This window comes from Nyctibius grandis, chromosome 2 (genome assembly GCF_013368605.1).
Source record: "Nyctibius grandis isolate bNycGra1 chromosome 2, bNycGra1.pri, whole genome shotgun sequence".
In the NCBI taxonomy this organism is placed as follows: Eukaryota; Metazoa; Chordata; class Aves; order Nyctibiiformes; family Nyctibiidae; genus Nyctibius; species Nyctibius grandis.
The window spans coordinates 21,436,312-21,456,457 of record NC_090659.1 but is presented as its reverse complement, the minus strand read 5'-3'; the positions used below and the strand labels follow the sequence as shown (position 1 = coordinate 21,456,457).

The 20,146-nt window shown below is 40.2% G+C and overlaps 1 protein-coding gene and 1 long non-coding RNA gene across 5 annotated transcripts in view; one reads left to right on the top strand and one right to left on the bottom strand.

The window, feature by feature from the left end:
* The first annotated feature begins 2,430 nt into the window (after nucleotides 1-2,430).
* LOC137673040 (uncharacterized) lies at nucleotides 2,431-9,122 on the top strand. The gene is made up of 4 exons (XR_011049691.1): nucleotides 2,431-2,835; nucleotides 5,524-5,588; nucleotides 6,329-6,383; nucleotides 6,796-9,122. It is a non-coding gene; the product is annotated as an uncharacterized lncRNA (long non-coding RNA).
* DOP1B (DOP1 leucine zipper like protein B) overlaps nucleotides 6,657-20,146 on the bottom strand; it is a 52,425-nt gene continuing 38,935 nt past the window's right edge. For all 4 annotated transcript variants that reach the window (XM_068417504.1, XM_068417495.1, XM_068417519.1 and 1 more), the window contains exons 22-37: nucleotides 19,703-19,828; nucleotides 18,947-19,081; nucleotides 18,222-18,277; nucleotides 17,284-17,388; nucleotides 17,131-17,197; nucleotides 16,266-16,407; nucleotides 15,782-15,864; nucleotides 15,445-15,554; nucleotides 11,411-11,557; nucleotides 10,929-10,990; nucleotides 10,114-10,242; nucleotides 9,570-9,706; nucleotides 9,171-9,226; nucleotides 8,526-8,675; nucleotides 7,916-8,045; nucleotides 6,657-7,239 (exon numbers count right to left, since the gene is read on the bottom strand). In XM_068417504.1, coding sequence (XP_068273605.1) covers nucleotides 6,982-7,239; nucleotides 7,916-8,045; nucleotides 8,526-8,675; nucleotides 9,171-9,226; nucleotides 9,570-9,706; nucleotides 10,114-10,242; nucleotides 10,929-10,990; nucleotides 11,411-11,557; nucleotides 15,445-15,554; nucleotides 15,782-15,864; nucleotides 16,266-16,407; nucleotides 17,131-17,197; nucleotides 17,284-17,388; nucleotides 18,222-18,277; nucleotides 18,947-19,081; nucleotides 19,703-19,828 — 1,893 coding nt within the window. In that variant the 3' untranslated portion in view covers nucleotides 6,657-6,981. The remainder of the gene's footprint in view (nucleotides 7,240-7,915; nucleotides 8,046-8,525; nucleotides 8,676-9,170; nucleotides 9,227-9,569; nucleotides 9,707-10,113; nucleotides 10,243-10,928; nucleotides 10,991-11,410; nucleotides 11,558-15,444; nucleotides 15,555-15,781; nucleotides 15,865-16,265; nucleotides 16,408-17,130; nucleotides 17,198-17,283; nucleotides 17,389-18,221; nucleotides 18,278-18,946; nucleotides 19,082-19,702; nucleotides 19,829-20,146) is intronic.

Sequence of the window (20,146 nt, the reverse complement as noted above, 5' to 3'; positions counted from 1 at the left end):
TTCTCGTAACATGGATACATTCTCATGACTTTTCACTTTCACTAAGGACTATATTTTACCTAAGCTACATCTTTTGTTAATAATCATGCATATTTCACTAATAATCAGATACTAATATTATATAATGTGTGGTAGGAGGTTCATCTAGAGGTCAACTTTAGTTCAGGGCCTATTGCTCAGGCCTCAGCAATTCAATCATATGATGCTTAAAACCCTCTAAACTCTGTTATCTTGTGTATGATTCATGTTCCCTCATTGCTGGAGAAGTGGAGAGTATTTCAGCTATGTCAAGGAATACTCGTATTATCCTGTAGTTTGGAATAATCTAAATTAAAACAAAAAGTGTTGAGTCCATGCCATAAAGAATTAATCAACAGCTTGAAAATGGTTTGAAATACTTCTAGTATTGATGAACGGTTCTGGTAGATTACAAGAGGAGTTCAAGTGCTACGTGCATGTCGGTATGTCATCTTCAGGAAGACATTTATGTTGGTTGTGTGTTTGTTTAAGATCTTTCACAAGTTATTTATGTATTTTAATGGGTAATACTAGTTAGACTTCTTTCTGTTACATTTCTTTCACACCACTGTTTGTTAAAGGACTTTTAGATGTTTCAGTGTTTTGGACTTCGTGATGAATTTAAGAGTTAAGAGTTTTTGGTGCCAGGCTCAACTGGTACTTCTAGCATGAAGGAGATAAAAAATATCAATTAACTCTGGCATTGCTAAAAATACTGACGTATGTGTCCAAAAATCATTCATTGAAAAGAAAGTAGTTGTCTGTGAAAAATGGTACTATTGGAGAGAAAAAACCCAAGCCTTGCTCTGTAGAATCGCACACACCGGTGTGTCTCTCTAGTCGCCGAACGCAGCAGCCTGCTGGTTGGTTATCGCATGCGTCAGCCTGAGCAGCAGCTGCGCTGAGACAGCCCGGCTCCAGCAGCCTGGTCTTTACCAGCACAGAACCCTGCAGTTTTTCTGCCAAGAGACTCTCAGCAGTCCCCCATGTGCTCACCCGGTCACACTGATGTTCGACCTCAGGAAAGGGCCGAGTGACAAGGAATGCCAGGCCGTGCCTCATGACCCCGACGGCGTGAGTCCTGATGGCTGAGCAGACCATTAGTCGCAGCCGACGGGGGCCAGGGCTGGGCTGTGGTGCTTTTTGGCTGGCGGTTGCTCTGGTGAAAGCACTGCGCTGCAGGCAGCCATGCTTTGGACTCGCATTTTCAATGCCGTGGTGGCTGCAGCTCAGGATGCTGCGTCTGGGCGTGAGAGTGCATCCAAGCCCACGTTCCGGTTACTTCTCAGGTGTTGCCTCCACGGTGGTCAGCTGAAGAACAGAGCACGTTGTTAAAGAAAATTGGTAGAGTCCGGGTCTCTAGGTCTGCTGATTCTTTATTGAAGCAACTCAGAGTTGGACCACCACTGCAGTGAATGGTACCTGACTCAAATTCACTATCAGTTTATATAGAAACTAATAAGTAGTTACATCACAAACTTCTCACAAACTTCTGTTAAAATTCCACTAACTATTTCAATTCCTCTTTCTTCATTTTGTCAAGAGTCCACAAAAGTCCATTCTTCTCCATTGGTCAGCTGATCTTTATCTTCTGGTTCCACTTTGACTTCAGTCAACACTCCATCCTTGATGTTCTTGCTGTGATCAGCGTCCCGTCTTGATCCAGGTTGACCAGAGTCTGGTTTCCACTGCCAACGTCTCCTAAATATTAACCTGAAATAGCTAAACTCCGTTTAGAACCTTATTTCTATTAATTCTTATTTCTAAGTATTCTATATTCTTTTAAGGTAAAAAAGGTTAACCATACCTCCTTTTTGCTAGAATCATCAGGAATTAATACTTCTGGGCCTACTTCTGCCTAGCTACTCATTAAGCTGTGACTGATGATTTGTTCAGTCGTAGGTCAGGTTTATACAAAGGAGCTTTGAGAACAATATTCATGGATTGTGAAAACTCACCTGTGTTTATTCAGATAGACTTATATTAATTATTCTATTCTTAATTCTATTTCGTCTCTATTGATTCTTATTTACTTAATTCATGAGAACTTCTACAACAATTATGTGAAAATTTCTACAACACACGTGGAGGATCTAGGATTTAAAAAAGGAAGCAAGGACGCAGAATGGAAAGAAATTTACATTTCAATTTACATTCTATTTACATTTCTTTTGCAGTCGCTTTAGAGAAATGTCTTTGTTCCCTCAACACCGTAGGAAAAAGGTTAACACGCACACTCCTCCGCTTCTCCGCAGGCCTCATCCGTTAGAAAACGAGTACGTGAGGTTCAGCAAAGCTGCCCGCTGCAGCACCCGCTGTCCGCGAGCCCAGCGCGGAGTGTGCGCGTGCGCGTGGGGCCGTGGGGCGCGGGGCGGCGCGAGGCCTGCAGGCGGCGCTGTGCGAGCCCCCGCGGCGGGGATCGCTGGCAGAGGAGCGGCGGGGTCGCGGGGCGGTGGTCCGCAGGGCCCGAGCTCGATCCCCACCACCTTTTGCCCGAGGGGGCCTCGCGCACTTTGCTTTGCCTCTCGCCACCGCCCCGGCCCCAGCCGGGCTAGCACGGCACGGGCACCTTTGCCTTTTCCTCCTTCACCTGCCGTGACCCTCAGCCGGCAGCCTTCTTGCGGTCGCTCCCCTTCAGCGAGCGCTGCCATGGCGGCGGCGGGAGATGCGAGTGTGTTTTGTGCGTCGCGCCTCTGAAGCGGCAGCTGAGGCGCCATGGCCGCCTTGGGCTGCATGAAGCCGCTGCTCCTGGCAGCCGCGCAGTGCCGGGCCGCCAAGACACCGCCCAGCGCGGCGCTCCTGCAGCGCGGCCTGGAGGTGAGAGCGGCGCCGGCCCTGGGCCGCGGTGGGAGGGGGGCGCCCGGCCCGGAAGGCGAGGGTGCCCGTGCTGTCCCCTCGGGCTTGGGGGCACGGGCGGCTCTTCCCGGGGCCCGGCCCGTAACAAAAATAGTTTTTAAATCTTGTTTTTAACCTGGATCACTTCCCTGATCTGTCTCATCATGCAACTGAGCAAAAAATTTACCAGAGCAACACAAGGACATAAATGCCAGTGTGGGAAGGAGTTACCAGGCCTGCTCACGCTGCCTGTGCTGTTTAGATATGCTTCTGAAACTAATGGAAATAGTTTGGTGAAATCTAATGTATTTCCAAAGAACAGCTGCTGACAGAAGAGACTGTGACCATCAGCTCCTCTCTAGAAAACAGCACCTCTTACACTGTAGGACACAACCTGTTGAAAACTGTATCAGCTGCTTCACTTCTTTCGTGAAAGCCTACAAAAATGACAGTTTTCACTGGAAATAGGCTGAACGTAAACTTTCAGTTATGACTACTGACAAAGAAAACCAAACAGCATCCTAAAAATAATTCAGAAAGTTACCAGTTGCACCAACTTTAGCTAGATTTCTCATCTGTATCTGTAATAGTTCAGCCTGCCAAGTGATTTCAACTTGATCCCCTTAACGCTGCAGCAGCAACTTCCTCTGTCTGCTCCATGCAGTCCTTCAACAAACACAAATCCTGAAAACTTTCCCGGAGTGGAAAGTTCAGGAATGCAAAAGATAGGGCCGTATAAACTGGGGCTTGTGATGAGAGGATTAGGGAGGCAGTGGTGCAGTCTTTCCCTAGGTAAGTGTAGGGGCTAGCACAGACTAGCTCTGAGCCACTGCTGTTAGGGTCCAAACTGAGGTGTACAGAGTTCTGTACAGAGCCCTCATCCACTGAAACTGAATTAGAAGCTTTTACAGAATCAGATAAAAAGTTCATGTGTGAGCAGTAAAGGTAGTCTGAAAAATGAGAATTACATTTGAAAAAGTAATTCAAAATAATATTTAATGTTACTAGAAGAATTACATTCAAATATAGTATCGAATACACTTAACCATTACTTAATGCTCCGTATTTCAAGTTCTGCTGTTCTTTGGCAGTTACCTTGGTTGCACCTACTATTTTTTTTCCCTTCATGAAAATTAAATCCTTTTGAACATTTAAATATGTCTCCCTCTGTGTATCATGCACTGTTGCTATGCTATCTCAGAACTGAAGTATCCAAAAGACAAAGCCAAGTTTGGTTATTCTGAAAACAAGCAAAGAACTACACAGCAAAGCAAAAGCATTTTCTCTCCTGTTCTTGATATTGAGTTCTAGGTAAAAGTTTTTCAGATTCATCTACAGCTAAGTTATTCTGCTTTGGCAGTACCAGTGTTAGAGCAGCACAGCCCTCCTTCATGTGGATTCAACAGCAGTAGCATAAGTAAAATGGCTACAGTTAGTCCCATATAGAAAAGGAATAAAGTTACTCTGCTAGAGACACATTTAGGCCTGTGTAACTGTGCCCTTCCACCACCCAAGTAGGACTTTTTTAGTTAGAGCCTTTTCCTCCTTATTCACACCCTATTTATAATGATACAAGATCTGCTTATATACTAAATTTTAAAGAACTTATTAAGAATTAGATTCTGCTTCAGTAAAAGGATTCTGGAAGTCACAAATATCTTAAGGCCATTTAAAGCAGCCATCTGCAGAACCACAGGACAAAGGTAAATGTATGTACAAAGGCAGGAGTTAGAAGCAAGGGGTATTTTTGTAGAAGGTAAGATCATCTTAGAGAGTTATACAGACTCATCTGTCACAGATTCTGTTTTCCAAGTTCACCACCACAGCTGGGGGTGAAATGACTGATGTCCAATCCCCTGCACATCTGAAGTACAGGCAGCCAGAACGGGACATTCTCTTTCAAGGGGAAGGATGACAAAACCCTGAATCTAAGTTACCCTGAATCTAAGTTACCCTCAAGTTACTGGTTCACTACCTCCAGTTAGCGAGGAAACTATGTGAAGACACAGGTTTATAGCTTATGGGAGAATGTAAAACAAAAAGCTTGATGGCAAAGAGTTGTCTTAGATTTTAATAGCCCCTTTGACAGCATCTCATCAGGATTTTAAGAGAAATACCCAAGTATGGAATGCAACCACCAGAAAGCTGAAAGTAAAACTATCAAATCATCCCAAGTATAAGCAATATTCTCCTTAAAAATTATTGAAGGTATGTAAGTAATGAACACAAACATTTTAAAAACATCCTGCTCTAATTTTCTAGTACTAGAAAAAGATAACTTTTCACTTGTGCTCATTCCAATAGCATTAGAGATCATTAATAAATTATATTAATACAAATAATTCACATTGTTAGTGACTACAGAATATTACACTTCAGTCTATCACTTTCCTTAACTGTAAAAATGCACGTAAGCTATTTAAGTTTAGCATAAGCCTATTATAGTATTATCTTCATAGAGCATTACAGCATTGTCATAGTAAAGCACATTGTTCAGTGTTTGGTTATTTTAGTTTATAATCCAAAGATGAAAACTTCATATATCTGTAGGTAAAAGACACTGCAGAGTACCCTTCCATGTTTGTTGTGTGAGTTTTGAAAAAAATACATCACCGACCTCACAACCTGTTGAAATTAAACCATATATTTTGTATGTCCTTTTTCAATTAGCAGATACAAGAGTGGTGAAATCCAGTACCCAGCATGTTTACCTCAGTTGTGATATTCCAAATAACGTAAGTAGCACGTACCAGTCTGCACCTATATCTTACAAAACCAATTTCTCTGGAGGCAAAGGAGTTTAAAAAAAAAAAAAAAAAAAAAAAAAGAGCAGACAAAGCTTTTCACCATGAAAACTGTGATAAACTTCTCCTCCCAGACAAATCAGCATTGCAAATTCAATCAGATAATCCACTAAATATGAAAATTCAATGGAGTCTACCTCCTTGTTTAAAAAATGTTCTACTAAGCCTTTTGTTGTATGTGTTGCTACGATGGTGCTTATCCACTGGCCGTCAGAAGTGTCCTTCAGACATGCAGCTGCGCTGTTCGGTGGTAGAACTAATCCCTCTCTCCCAGGTCCTGGGCGGTGGTAGCAGTGCAGTTCTGAAATAAGCTGCACCTTGAACATTACTGTAGTCATGGCACTGTGATGATCTCCCTACCTCTTCTAACACCTAGGAACAGCCACATACATTCTTTTGTATAAAAAGTAATCTTTTTTTAAAAAAAAAAGAACTTTCATTTTAATTAGGCTTTTGGTATACAGCAATTTATATTATTACAATCTTCATTTAGTTGCATTTCAGAAGTTGCAAAGTGACCCTGGTCACTGAAAGAACAAAGTGTTTTAATTTAAAAAACTGAATTAGAATATTTTTAGTCAATTAATTAAAATAAAACCCCCTCAAAATGTTAATTACAAAATGTTACTGCATAGGTTTGTCTTTTATGCATGTGTTTGTCTTTTATTTAGGAACCACTAATCCTGAAGAATGCTATTATAGTACAGAGTTGAAATTAAAAACATGGTAAGTCTGCAGTTATTAGCACAATGCTAAGACTTATAAAATACATCTGTTTGAAATTTAGGTGATTTGTTTAGAAGTTGATAAGTTTCAGGACAAGTCAAAGAAAGGAGAAGTAGCAGTGGGCTTTAACCTCAGGAAATGGCTTATCTGCAAACTGATTGTACACTGACATGCAACATTAGCTTTTTCTTAAATTTACTTTCAGAACACAGTTCCAAAAGCAGTTTAAAATACTTACTTGAGAAGTTACTGGATAAATGGTACAGTTGCTACTTTCACCAAGTCAAAAATATTCTTCCTTTATTTACAAAATCTCTTTAATCCTTCACATTGAAAACAAATAAAAGAATACAGTACCTATGATAAATTACCACTAAACCATACTTTTTCCGCCTGCCTTTCCCCCCCGTAGGAACTGAAGAATCCTGCTTTTTAACACCAACTCAGAAGCCTGGATTATTGAAGAGCACTCCACAATAGCAGGAAGAAAACCCAAAATGTAGTTTCAAAACTGGGGAAAAAAGAGGAGAAGAATTGCAGTAAAGTTTTCCCTTTTTTCGCTGTTTATTCACCATGAGCCAAGTGTCTGACGTGCGGCTTAACTTTCCATGTTTTCAAGGAAGTCACATTCAACACTCTCTTCAAGCTGTTGTAAGATCTTTATGCCATTGCTGCCAACATGGTCCACAGAGAGAGATGCAGAATTCTGTGAATTCTGGGTCTCGCTCCTGTTTGCTGTGAATGTGCAACACAGACTTTTGAAGAAGGGCATGAGCTGGGTGATGCTAGATATAGAGCGGGAGTTCAAAAGAGGACATTTCTCCTTCTTGGAAATTCCCTCGGTGTTGTTTGTTTCCTGTTAGCGAACAAACCGAGATTTACTAAGGGTTTTGCATTAAGACATAATGTTGTTACAGCTTTTCTGAACCCTGTACCATACGCTTTTTTCGTACTAAGAGATCCACAGCCTACAACTGAATCGCAATATAAATTGTGTAGATGGTATACAGAGTTATTTCTATGTCCGGATTCGAGGTTCCATTAAATGAAAGTCTCACAAGTTCAGAACACAGCAAATTTGGACTAGCCTTCAGAATCAGGTATCAAACAAGAACAGAATACAGAGATATCTCTGAGAAATACTAATGCCCCTATTTCCTTCTGTGGAAGAATTAATATTAAACCTTAATGGTAATTTAAAATGCTATTACAGTACACTTTTTTGACAAAGTACAGCATGCTCCTTTTTATAAATACCAGTTCTGTCTGAGACAAATTGTTTTAACTGGGTGGTTGTGGGCAGATTTAAGGGAACAATAGGAAAACTGCTTATTGTTCCCTCACTCAAAAGCAATCTGACATCTTCAGGATATATATGTATGAAAGCAGGCAGATCATTTTTAAAAGCCTCATGAATCTTATTAGAATACCTAAAAAACCTCTTGCCTAACTTAAAATCTTGTCACTTGTTTAGAAAAGTAAGCTAATGAATTAAAAAAAAAAAAGATTCAATTGAAGCCTTTTTTCTTTACCCCATATTTCCTCTTCAGTAGATCCATGATTCTTATGATGTGTGGTTTGCATTCCTGATGATTTTCTACCAGATAAGAGGTCACAGTAGATGACTCTGTGTCCACCTCTGGGACAAATGCCCATTTGTACCTGAAACAAATGGATTACTTGATAAGAAGACAGAAAAAAATCCTTGTTTGGATCATACACAGTTTAGCAGATCACTGGTTTGTTTACAGAAAGAGCTGTCATAACTATAATTTTATGCTATTACCAGTGCCAAACTTAATGAACAAGGACATTACTATTGTGCCAGTATTTAAATGCAGCTGTCTGCACACACTTGGGAATTTTTTTGAAAGGGAAAACAAAGAACAGTCTCCATCTTTCTCTTCTCCCAATTTTTCCAAGTTAGAGAACCTCCTAATCAGGATGATGAAATCCTCCTACCCTGACAAGACCATATTGTTTTTCCAAATACCCTGAATTACATTTGTCCGAGTATCAACATCTGCACTTGTAAAGAGAACTGATGGAAAAATTAAGTCTAGAAGAAAATAGATCTGGAATTACTTTAAAGGATAAGAATGGTAACAACTTGGAGAACAGGTAAGTAATCAGAGGACTTACATTTGAAACAACTGCATCCTGTCAGGTGGAAATGAAAGTGCTGTGTCCAAAAACTTACAAGCTGATAAGTACAAGGACAGCTCATTCTGCTGTATGTCAGATCCGCTGCCATCACCCGAGACTTTCTGTTTGCTTATTTTGCTGTTGCTCCTGTGTTAGTTACAATTAAGAAATGTACCATTAAAACATAAATCCAATAAACGTTTTTCATTCAGCAAAAGAGAAATGTACACATTTACACAAATGAGCACTTGCACCTGTGTGCAACAAAAACTATTTTTATTCTGTATAAGCCCTGTGATTAATAAAAGGCTGTTAGAAGAAAAAATAATCTAAGATATTCAGAAAAAATGTCAACATGTTAAAACATTCAAATGTTAACTTAGCATCTTTTCTATTTTTGTATGCAACTAATAATGGTACTTATGTTTTTTGAACACATCACTATTTTAGCTGCTGAAAAAAAATCCTAAACTATGATTCGTCAGTACCAGAAGTATACAAGTGCAATAACAAAAAATCCTGTTGTCTCCTCCCTATCCCAGACAAGTAAATAAATAAATAAACAAAGATTTGCAGATACAGAACAAGCACAATCATTCCCAGCTTTCACAAGTTCTCTATCAGACAAATGGTAATTCTTACTTTGATGGTTCATCTTCCTCAGTTAAATCTTCTTCCAGCTGTAGAAATGTCTGAATCTTTAAAGAAATAAATTATTTATGGAGATGCTGAAATGTTCATACAACTCAATCATGAAAAAGATATGCTTCATATAGCATAAGGAACCACACGCTTGTAGTTTACTCTTAGGTCTTGCAGAAAATTACAAATTGTGCAAGAGATCACATTAGCAACAACAACAAAATTAATCAGAAAGGTATTTCCTAATGACAATGTTAATTCTTTTCCCCAGTTATCAGACTAATGTAAAACTATGAAAACATTTCCTTTTTCAAACAGTGGGTGTATTTGGTAGGAAGAAAAAGGTGAAATGGGAAAAAACATACACTAACTAGTTTTAAATTACTACTTATTCCTTACCAATTCAGTTACCATAATTGGCCACAATGAGGTTAGATGCTGAGGAGAAATCCTTAATAAAAGAACTCTGAAGAAGAGAAACATCTGTGTGGCAACTATAGAAGTCTGCCCAACACGGAGGTTCTCGGTCAGTCGTTCTGAAATTAAAAAAAAAAAAAAAGGCAGCGTAGTATTTTCCTGAACATGCGTTGTTTTAGGAAATAAAAAATGTAGAAGGTGGCAAAACAAAATTTGTGCTTTATCATCAGTTTTGTGTTGAGTCCCTTGCCCTCTATTAACAAAACTATGCTTTGGAAAAAGTCTGAAGACGCAGTGGTTTCCAGCTATATTTCCAGACCAAAGTCTTTGGAACACAGATTCCTGTCTCCCTCTTAATGAGATTATTTATTTGTTAGAATTCAGAGATTCACAGCATCATAAATTTTGTCAAAACCTTTTAAAAAAATGGAAGTACGTGTTGGAAAATAGGTGACATTCCTTTCCTACACAATTTATATATGTGTTACAGCTGACAAGAAAAGGCAGGTGAAATTACAGATCTTACCTTGTATTAAGGGAAGATAGAGATGATACTGATCAATCTCTCCACTAAAGACAGCGAAAGCTTGCCGCTTTAACAACATTGCTTTTTGTTCAAAACTTGGGTACAGTTTTAAGGCGCTGCTCTGCATATCTATAACAGAGACAAGAATTATCTACCATATAAAGACTTCTTGTGGTTTGGGCTGAAAATAATTCCTATCTCCTGAAATCTTTTAAAAAGAAAAACTCTCTTTGGGTCCACTGATTGGTGAATTAGTCTCACATTGTACACCTTCAACTATATTAGAAGATCTGAAAAAGAGACTAAAGCTGCTTTTTCTTTTGAAGCTCTAGGCAAATATAAGGCCTTATCCCACCCTTTGCCCCAGGACTTACTCTTCTACGCTCTCCTCAAGCCTGAATTAGAGGTCAAAGCATATTGCCCAAAGGTTTGCTGTACTGGTGCACCATGTTCCTACGGATTGATGCCAGTATAGAGACACCTGCAAAATTAGCCCAAGTCCCCTGGCTTTCTAACAGGGAACAGCTGCAAAAGGTCACACTTCAGCAACTTAAAATTATGGCAAAATGTGAATGCGAGAGTCCAACATTAGCACTTCTAGAACAAAAATAATTGTGTTTTAGACATGACGGAAATACAGAATTAACTTAGCACAGCTTTTCGCTGTGAATAAAGTTGACAATACAGTCAATTATCAGATGCAGCATTGTCTGCATTTTATTGATACATTAGTATATTAAAAATGCACCCATTAGCTCAAATGCAAATAGATTTTAAATTAATGTAGAAATAAGTTATCTGTAGCTGATACTTACTCATCAAATCTTTAAACATTGTTTTCTCATGTGTTAGAAGATGATCAATAATGGATCTCCAACTGAATAAGACACAGAAGTAATTAGATAACCAGAGAAAGCTTTGATATAGATTCACCTCAGAAAAGATTTTGGTCAAACATTTCATCCAAGGAAACAGTTTCCAAACGGTATTCAATGTGCAGACTCTTACTGGTTTAACACGTATGCATTCTAGGTCCTCCAGCTCTACTGCATGCAGTTCCCTAATCGCGAAGGGGAGTATCAGCATAAGACAAGTTTATTCTTATGTGCTATAATGAAAACTTAGGTGCTTATAATGCATTTAGTAGAATTAGTGGTCGAGACTCATTTTTAACATTATTACATTCTGTAAGAAAGTACTAAACAGAAATTTTTTTCCAACATTAGCCATTCTTCTTTAAAACCTTTCTTTGCAAATTCAGAATAGAATCTTGGAGTGCTGCAATCTCATGTCTTACTGAGTGCATGAAGTGTCCATCTGGAAAAAAGCTGGATCCATATACAACTCAAGAACTTCTTTTTTCCAGGCTCGCTTGGTATAGGCGTATCCGCTCAATGAGCTGAGCAACTGAGCACCAGCACGAAAACTAGGAATGTTGTAGGCACTGGGGGAAAAGAACAATAATGATAAATATATATATTTTTTTAAGTTAAGTTTATATAACCAGGGTTCCCCAGAACTTCGAACCAAATTCTCTTAGTAATAGGCTATGCCTACATTAGCTCATAACTCAGAGCAGCGGGAGATCAGTAGATCAAAGCAGCTTGTGCAGAACCCCTCACATTTCCAGTGTACCTGGTTTGGGGAGATATTTTCAGATTAGATGTATCACAGCACAATACTGCCTGTCTCCACTACAGTTGTGGTTCAAAACTTCCCCCCAAAAAAAGTCTCCAACAAGCTTTTCATCCTTGTCAGCAGACCCCTTTAGAAGGTACCACAGTAGGCTTCATCTGTCACCCAGATAACACTTATGTGTCAGTTCTCATGTCATCATCACCTGTATAAAAATCTCACACACAAGCCTTTTTCTCCTTGTGCTGCCCTATGCACCATCCCACTCCAAATTTGGACACCACTCTCTGCAAGGCACAGTAGGGAAAGAGTGTTGGGCTCAAGGCGAAGGGACCCTGAATGAACTAATGCTTGTCCTCTGGCACCTCAGTTTCACTGAGGACACAGATGCCAAACAGCATCCTGCTACAAATCCTTGCTGCGGTAACTGCTTTGCCCATGACTGAACAGAAGTTTCAGGTTGGGAAGGTGGTGCTCAGACTGACAGGAACATGACTTTTCTTTGAGAAGGGATACTGTCAAGGTCTTTTGTTGTGAGCTGCCACCACACCTTCACAGAAGGCTTCAGCAGCCTCTGTGTTTTCAAGGTGGTGGTGGTGGGAGGGACTACTGCCTTTTTGTCAAGCCCTGCAACCAAACTCTGGCCAATCTGGGGAGGACAGTGGCATGAAAACAGTCTTGGAGGTTATAGTCCAACTGCTGAGCAGCATGTATGAGTGACATGAAAATCATACAGCCCATCTATAGGCCTGATGGGGGCTCCACATTCTTAACCAGTGACTATCTTGTTATGGTTATGGCTACGCAGATCACAAGGACTGCTGGCCTTGCCAGGCCAACACTGGAGGACCATCAAGAGATATTTCTATGCACCTCGGCTACTTTGTCAGGACTCTGATGCCCATGTGTTTTGAACCATCAGTGTCAGGCCAAAGGGCATAGTAGTATCTTTGCAAGAAAAAAAAGCTGGCTGACTCCTGGTGTTCAGATCTCTATTTGCTTTGCAGAAGTCGTCATTTATCCCCTGCACCAGTTCACAAGGACATCCTGGCAGCAGTGGTGTTCGTGCCAATTTTAACTGTGCCGTTTCCACACATGGAGCAGAGATGGAACGAGTGTTTGGCTTGCAGCCACTGGCTCGCAGCAGGCCAAGCACGGCAGCATGATGCCAGCATTCCCAGGAACAGTTTTGTGGTGGCTGTATGGAGGGTTTTACATATCTGCTGCAAATGGTGAGGGCACTGGATGCATGTGCACGATGGTATATGCCCCTGGTCAACAACAGTGACATACACTCCATACATCAAGAATCTGACTGACTTGGTTAGGGGTGAAGTAGGCAAAACATTGTAATAGATACGGTGCAAAATGCACAGAAATAGAAGATTTCTCTGCATCATTTTTAATCCATCCCCCTTGAGAGGAAGCATGGAAATGTCTTCAAACCCTGCTGCACCCTGAGGCTTGCTGGCTTTAATGCTCACTTCCCAGTGATACTCGACCCATCATCTCTTTTAGACATGCCTGGTTATATCTTCCCTGACCCTCTATACCGTTTTTTTGCTTTTTACTGTACACTGGGTAGTGGTTTTGACTGTGACCTAAGTAACGCTCGAGACAATCCCCACTCCCCGCCTGCACCCATGAGCTGTGGCTGATGCTCTCCCACACCTCAGTATCGACTGGTCTGCTCAGAAAAACGTAGTAGCCAAAAGGTAGCAGCCAGGAGGAGGGGAAGCTTGATACCTGCTACAGCACGAGTAGCTGCAACTCAGAAAAATGGAACTCATGGCGAGCAGGGAAGAGAAGAGGAGGGTGGCTTCCCACCACTTGGCAGAGAGCTGCTAGAAGAAGGAGAATTTGCTTTCTAAGAGATAGCACTGGGTGAAAGGTGGCGAGAGATGCATGAGAAAGGCTGAGTGTGGAGTAACTAGTGGGGGGCAACATATTGAAACCAATTATTGGAGGCACACTTATTGAGAGCAAAATTATATCCACATCTTATAGAAGTAAGAAAGCGTCTAGGGTGGGATGTGGTCGGCATGTAAGGAATCTGCTCTGCGATGGTTCCCCAGGCAACCTGGCCTGCATTCTTAGATGTTCGGCACCAAGGGAGCTTGGTGTACTAACTCTGAGAGAACATAGAGTGGAGCACTGTGGAGATAACTGTGGCCAGGCTCTATGTAAACGAGGCAGGTACGGGAACTCCATGGTACCTTGTAGTTGATAAATCACATAGCTACTGTCAAATAAGAAATAATAGCCCATTCTACCCAGAATGCTGGTCACTGAGCCAGCAGTTGTGGTGAAATCATGTCCTGTGGATGAACTTTGCTCATTATAATCTCGCTATAATACCAAAACACACCTCCATCCCAAAAGCTACCCGCCTGCCTCTGCCCCGAGCATGCTCTCTGAATTTTTCTTAGTCTATACCTTTAAAATCAAAGCGAGAGAATTTTACACCAATCAATAACAAAGGTGTGTATGACTAGAGTCACTCAAGCTCCACCTAAACACAGAAAATAGTATAAAATGCGTCTAAGAAAGAGGCAAGGTGGGGAAGATACCATCGCTAAGAAGCCAGGGAGACATCACTATGGACTTCTGGGATCAGTCGACAGGCTGAACCTTTCTTCCCCACCCATACCTTAGGGTAACACTTGTACACTTTGTTATACCAGGTGTTTCCCCAGGAAACTTAGAAATCAAGCTTGAATTTGTAATCATATTAGTAGCGCTATATAGTCATCTTGCAATATATATATGTTCATTGGCACCTAGGTGTGCTTTGCGGACAGTGTATTAATCACCGGCAATCTAAAAGAATCTGTATCTGTTGTTTAAATAAATTACCTTAACTGTGGAACTGGTCATGAGGATTTTATTTCGGTGGATGCGCCCAGATTTATGGTATAATCTGGAACAGTGTTAGTTCATCGACCGCGACTGGGGCCCGCACTATTAGTGCATTTGGACCTGTGTTAGTTCAACATATTAGCTGCTGAATGCAGCTGGACTGTAGTGCCGACTTTGGCCTATTATCTCAGGCAAAATTTAAGGCATCAAACTGGGCATCACTCAGAGACTAAGCTCAGCCACCCCCAGCCCCTCTAATATCTGAGGACAAGCTGGAACACAAGGGCATTTAGCTTCTGCCAAATTAGCCTTCTTAAACACAACACTGAGGATCCAGGACCAACCAATAAGGCCCTGAAAGATGGGAAACCCTCACAGCAAGGAAATGTTCTCTCCCTCCTCCTGTCCCTGTGGGAAAAGCGTTATATGGCTCAGCTGACAGAGGATATCATCCATCTCTCCCACACCTCTGCTTTTGGCTGGAAAACTAGGCAGAGTATAGGGAGATATTGCACTCTTCCTACTTCATGATGGGTCCTGTGACCTGCCCAGTGCTCTGCTGCCCCATCCCACAGCCTCTCTCCATTACCCAGCATACACAGAAAGGGGAGCTTTAAGTAAAGGCCATAAACCCAGATGGGAGGAACATCTACAGCTAAACAGAAACAGCTGTCACAAAGCTCAAACAACAAAAGGTTTCAGTTCCTGGGGGAAATATAGCTCATATCTTATTAGAACAGAAAGGGAGAGGACAAGCAGAAGAAAAAGCAAAAGCCTTACAGGGCGGTCAAAAAAATCACACTTAAGAAAAATCACACGTGCAGAGAGAGAAATCACCTGTGGTTGCGTAGATAAGGAAATACATAATAAAGCAAACGTGAAATCAATGGCACAGCTTTCTCCTTCTCGTCACTCCGGTAAACCATATCCAAAAGAGAAGCAAGAACCTTAAAAATGAAAAGAATGTCTCTTTAAACCTCCAGTTGGTATTTCTGACAAAAGGGGAAAGCATGCCATATTTCAGGCTAGAATGTGTGTGCACACGGCATGCCTCAATAAAGATTTAGGCTCCCATTTAATCTACCAGGAAAATCTAATGTATTCCTCTGCTCAATAATATCAGTAAACAACCACCCCACAGATGAGAGCAACTACAAAACTGGTGCCTACTTACTTCTGCAAGGAGAGAAAGAGCTTGGACGCTGTATATTGAAGGAGCAGAGGCGGAAACCATTGAAGATGGTGCCATTGATGTATCTAAAAGAGGCAAAGTCATTTAGTTTTCCCTTCAGACATGTTTAAATTTTGCTGTTTCCTAATTTTCTTCCCAAACAGAACTGTTATTTTGCATATTGGTATTACAGTGAAATGCTTCTGGGCATGTTGCCACAATGACATACCTCAAGCCCCATGCTGCTCTGTCCCATGTATTGCATGCACCTGCAATAAGTTTTCCTCTGTATTATACACAATCTGCAAATATTTACTAAACCTGCTGAGGCTGACATTGTTATTGGAGAATATGCATTTTTTTGGTTTTACTTTTTGCCTGTATTACTCCCATCTCATGCAAACTACACACTATCAAACACCTTGTACTCTTCACTGACTTAAGCAGAAGACAGAAAGCAGCAGAAAGTCAGACAAAACCACGTTACCGTTCACATCTTCAATGTTGAAGTCATCCGGTAAAATCTGAGGCTGAGCTTTCACTTCTAAATTCCGGCTCAGCCAACTAGTCTGTTCCAGGGAAGAACCAGCAACAGTCCCTACAGCCTCCAAGATTTTTTGGGTCACCTCCTATAACATAACCAGACAATGTACCATCAGGTGAAAGCTATCATCATGTCTTTTTATCATCATCGTCATTGTGCTGGCAAGTCTCTGAAGCAGAAGTGGAGATGTAATTTCTCTGTTGGCACACAAAAGTACAACCATAACACTGTCTCACCTCATATGTAGCATTACATTGGCTCAGAGCCAAAACTGCACCCAAGTAGGTAGCGCTTAAACTGTTCTGGTGAAACCACAATCAGTATAGGAAGAGAATCCTGCTCTACTCCACCCCTTCTTTACATAAAAGGTGAGCTGACAGTCATTTACATTGCCAAATACAGCTATCACCTTCAAGGATAATTATGCTACTAATTTTCCTAGATAGTTTTGAGATTTCAATACTTACACATACGACTTGAACTCATGACATCACACCTGTGTTATGATTTAAATTCTGAGAAAAATCGTAAAATTACCTAGGGAAAACAGCTTTGAAAAGTCCATAGTTACCACTGCGATTTCATGCATTTTTGACAAAATTTTTTAGAGACATTCTGTGCATCATGTCTCTAATATTTGAGTCTGCTATATTTACCAGGCCTAAGCCAAAACATGTGGATGCACATTCATGTATTCTAAAAGCACAGGTGAATTCAGATACAAAGTACAGATCAGGCCATCTCCACTTTTACCGAGATGTACAGTGCCAGATTTATGAGCTAAAAGGTATACATGTATACACTGTACCTGCAAGTCTTTTTGGTCTTTTTTGTTTTCTAGAGTAGGTGTCCTAGTCACAAAGTCATTCAGAATACTGTGGGAAAATCAATTCACTCCGAGTTAGTAATTGGACAGATCTACTCAATGCATCTGTAAACCTTCTTCTCTCTTACGCAGTACCTGAGAAGAAGAAAGTATCCAGGAGGAGCCAAGTTCAGCTGCACAGACTCTTTGAGAAGTCCTAATAATGACTGGAAGTTCTCCTGCAAGGCTGACACAGGCAGTCTGCCAAAAAAACAATATCAAAACACACCCAAGTCTGAAGTTAGAGTTAAGGAAATAACAAAAACCAACATACATGGCTAACTTGGTGGCCTAAAAGATTCCATCAAGATCAGTCCTTTAGATTCTGCCCATTCCTAACTGATCCAACAACATGGTATAAAAATATCCAGCAGCACAGGCAATATCCATGCATCAGTAAATGCTAGCAGCACATGCAGTATGCCAGCCAGCACTGTAAGAGGGCTGGGTCTCCAGGGGAAAGAAAAGGAATAAGGTTTAGCTAACCACTACACTGCATGCCAGCTTACTTCATCTCCATAGCTTACTGCATACACTATATTGTACAGTCTGATATATCCCAAGGCTTCCATATGAGAAAAGCCAAATATGTGAAAAAGAGTTTTGATCACAGGAATATTTCCAATCAACTGTCTGACCCACAACATGTCCAGCACAGACTGCAGCCCTGGCAGTTTTATTGAATTTAGAAGTTCTCTATCCATTCATCTGGCAACACAGAAGAGATAAGGAGAAAGATCATAAGAAATTATACAAGTATCTTGCTAATGAGATGCCCTGAAGTATGTTACTCTATTAGTATGAAATGAGGCTTTCAGACTGGCATTATCAACAGATCAGTGGAACATAATGTCATAGCCCAGTTATTTTGTGTCTATCTGTTACTTAACAATGAAGTGGTGATAGCCATTTCCTACATAAAGGTGTTCTGTGACATTGTGACCTGAAGATCAAAGTAAAGCAGAAATAGTGACGCTGGCTGTTATCCTAACTGAAGTCAAACAGAAAATTATCCTTTATAATGACTGAATTACCTTTGAATGAAAGCATAACTGAACTGCAGTACTGGAATATCTACAAGAGAAGATTTCTGAAAAATAAAAGCAAAACCGCAATTATTTGCCATCAGAAAAAAAAGAAGGTCCAAGCTCTTAAATACTTGTGTTCAGTGGTTAACACACCCTTCTTAGAAGCCACTTGTAACTCCAACAGGTGACCAGCTATGATAAAACTATTCATACAGCAGTATGAGGGAATTCAGAGATTTAATAGAGGACCTTAGTTCAGAAGCAGTCACGTTACTTTGGAATATCTGCTACAGTTTATTCAGAGCTGTAGGAGCTCCTACAATGGTGTGCATAGTAGCAAAACTGGTTTCCTTGAAAGCCAATTGGAAGATAGCAGACTCAATGTGAAGTATTTCTAACTGTTCAGATAAGGGTAGAAAGATAGAAATGCATCACCAAGTTGTGTATCTGCAGCAGCTTCACAAAAATTGTCAGCATCTTCAGTACTGGAGGACCCCACACCTTTACATTACCAGCAACTTCTCCAGCAAAATATTCTGAAGAATCTACTTACACGGATAGATCAAACACAGAAACCCACATTCTGGAAAACATAACTTATTCAGGAGCAAAAGAGAATCACACATGTAAAAAAAAATCCCCAAACTTTCCTTCTAACAATATTTAGAAGACACATTGGAATAGATCTAGAATAGAATATATCAAGAAAATGGAATTATCTTCATGGTTACCTCTTCACCCTTGATTTGTGATGGTTTCTTGACTACCTCTTTGACTAGATGTAATATAGTGTCAATTTTCAATGTATTAAGAGCACATATTAAGTCCACAAGAATAAGCTGAGATGCACTAGCCACTGGAAGAATCTGCCAAAACAAAACAAAAAGACACACCCCTCAGATCACTGTACCAAGCAAAACATGAAGTTGAAAAAACAGCTTTTTGTGTGATTACTCGAATATCAATATTTATACAAAACATAAATTAGACAAGTTAAATCAAGCATGCAACAATGTGCCATATACAGATCTTCTCCCAACACCTTCACAAAAACAACTTCATTATGCTTAAATGAAAGCTGAAAAGAAAGAGGTGTTCTACTCAGAATAAATGCTTAGTTCCAAAGAATACTACAACTCTAACCTTTCTCTGGAAATGGAGATGATTCAAGGTCTTTAAAATATAATTGGCAAGTTGCAATCCTAAGATTACAATCCAGTATTGAATAAAAAAAACGGCTATTACTGCCAGACTCAAACTGCCACACTGTCCTTTTTATTTGATTACTTATTTAGGTTTAATTGTAGTCCTGATACTTTGTGGAATTATGTATAAATAATAGCATTTAAGATTTTTCAGTGGCTTGCTGTTGTCACATGTAAAAAACCCAAAGAATCTATAAACAAGCCCAGAGTTTAGAACTGATCATAAAAATGTAACATTTGCCTTTACACTGGAAAACTAAGGCTGCCTTTCTTTAGTTTCACCTTGATTTTACTTCGATTCCTATGAGGTTTCTTGCTATTCCATACTGCTGCAATTGCTGCCATCAACTGGATTCCAAGTTGTGCTGTCAATGGATTAATGAAGTCCAGTATTTTAGTCCTTAATGTCTATAAAGTGGAAAAAAAATAACTGTCAATGCTAAACTTGGTAAGGCAAAGGCTATTTCATAGCCTGTAAAACATTCTTCCTTTTCCCCAAGATGTTCAGAAAATACACAACAATAAAAGAATCTCTTTATGCACTTGGCAGTCAGACTAGTTTTGATAATTTCTGTATGAGTTTGTGTATCCTTCTTACAGATGGAAAGCACATTTGTTGGAAAACAGATTGCAGAATAGAAAAAATAACTTCTTGTGTTATATTCTCTCTTCTCCTACAAATGTTTTTCACTATTATGATTTACCAATATCCACAGAAGAAGGGAA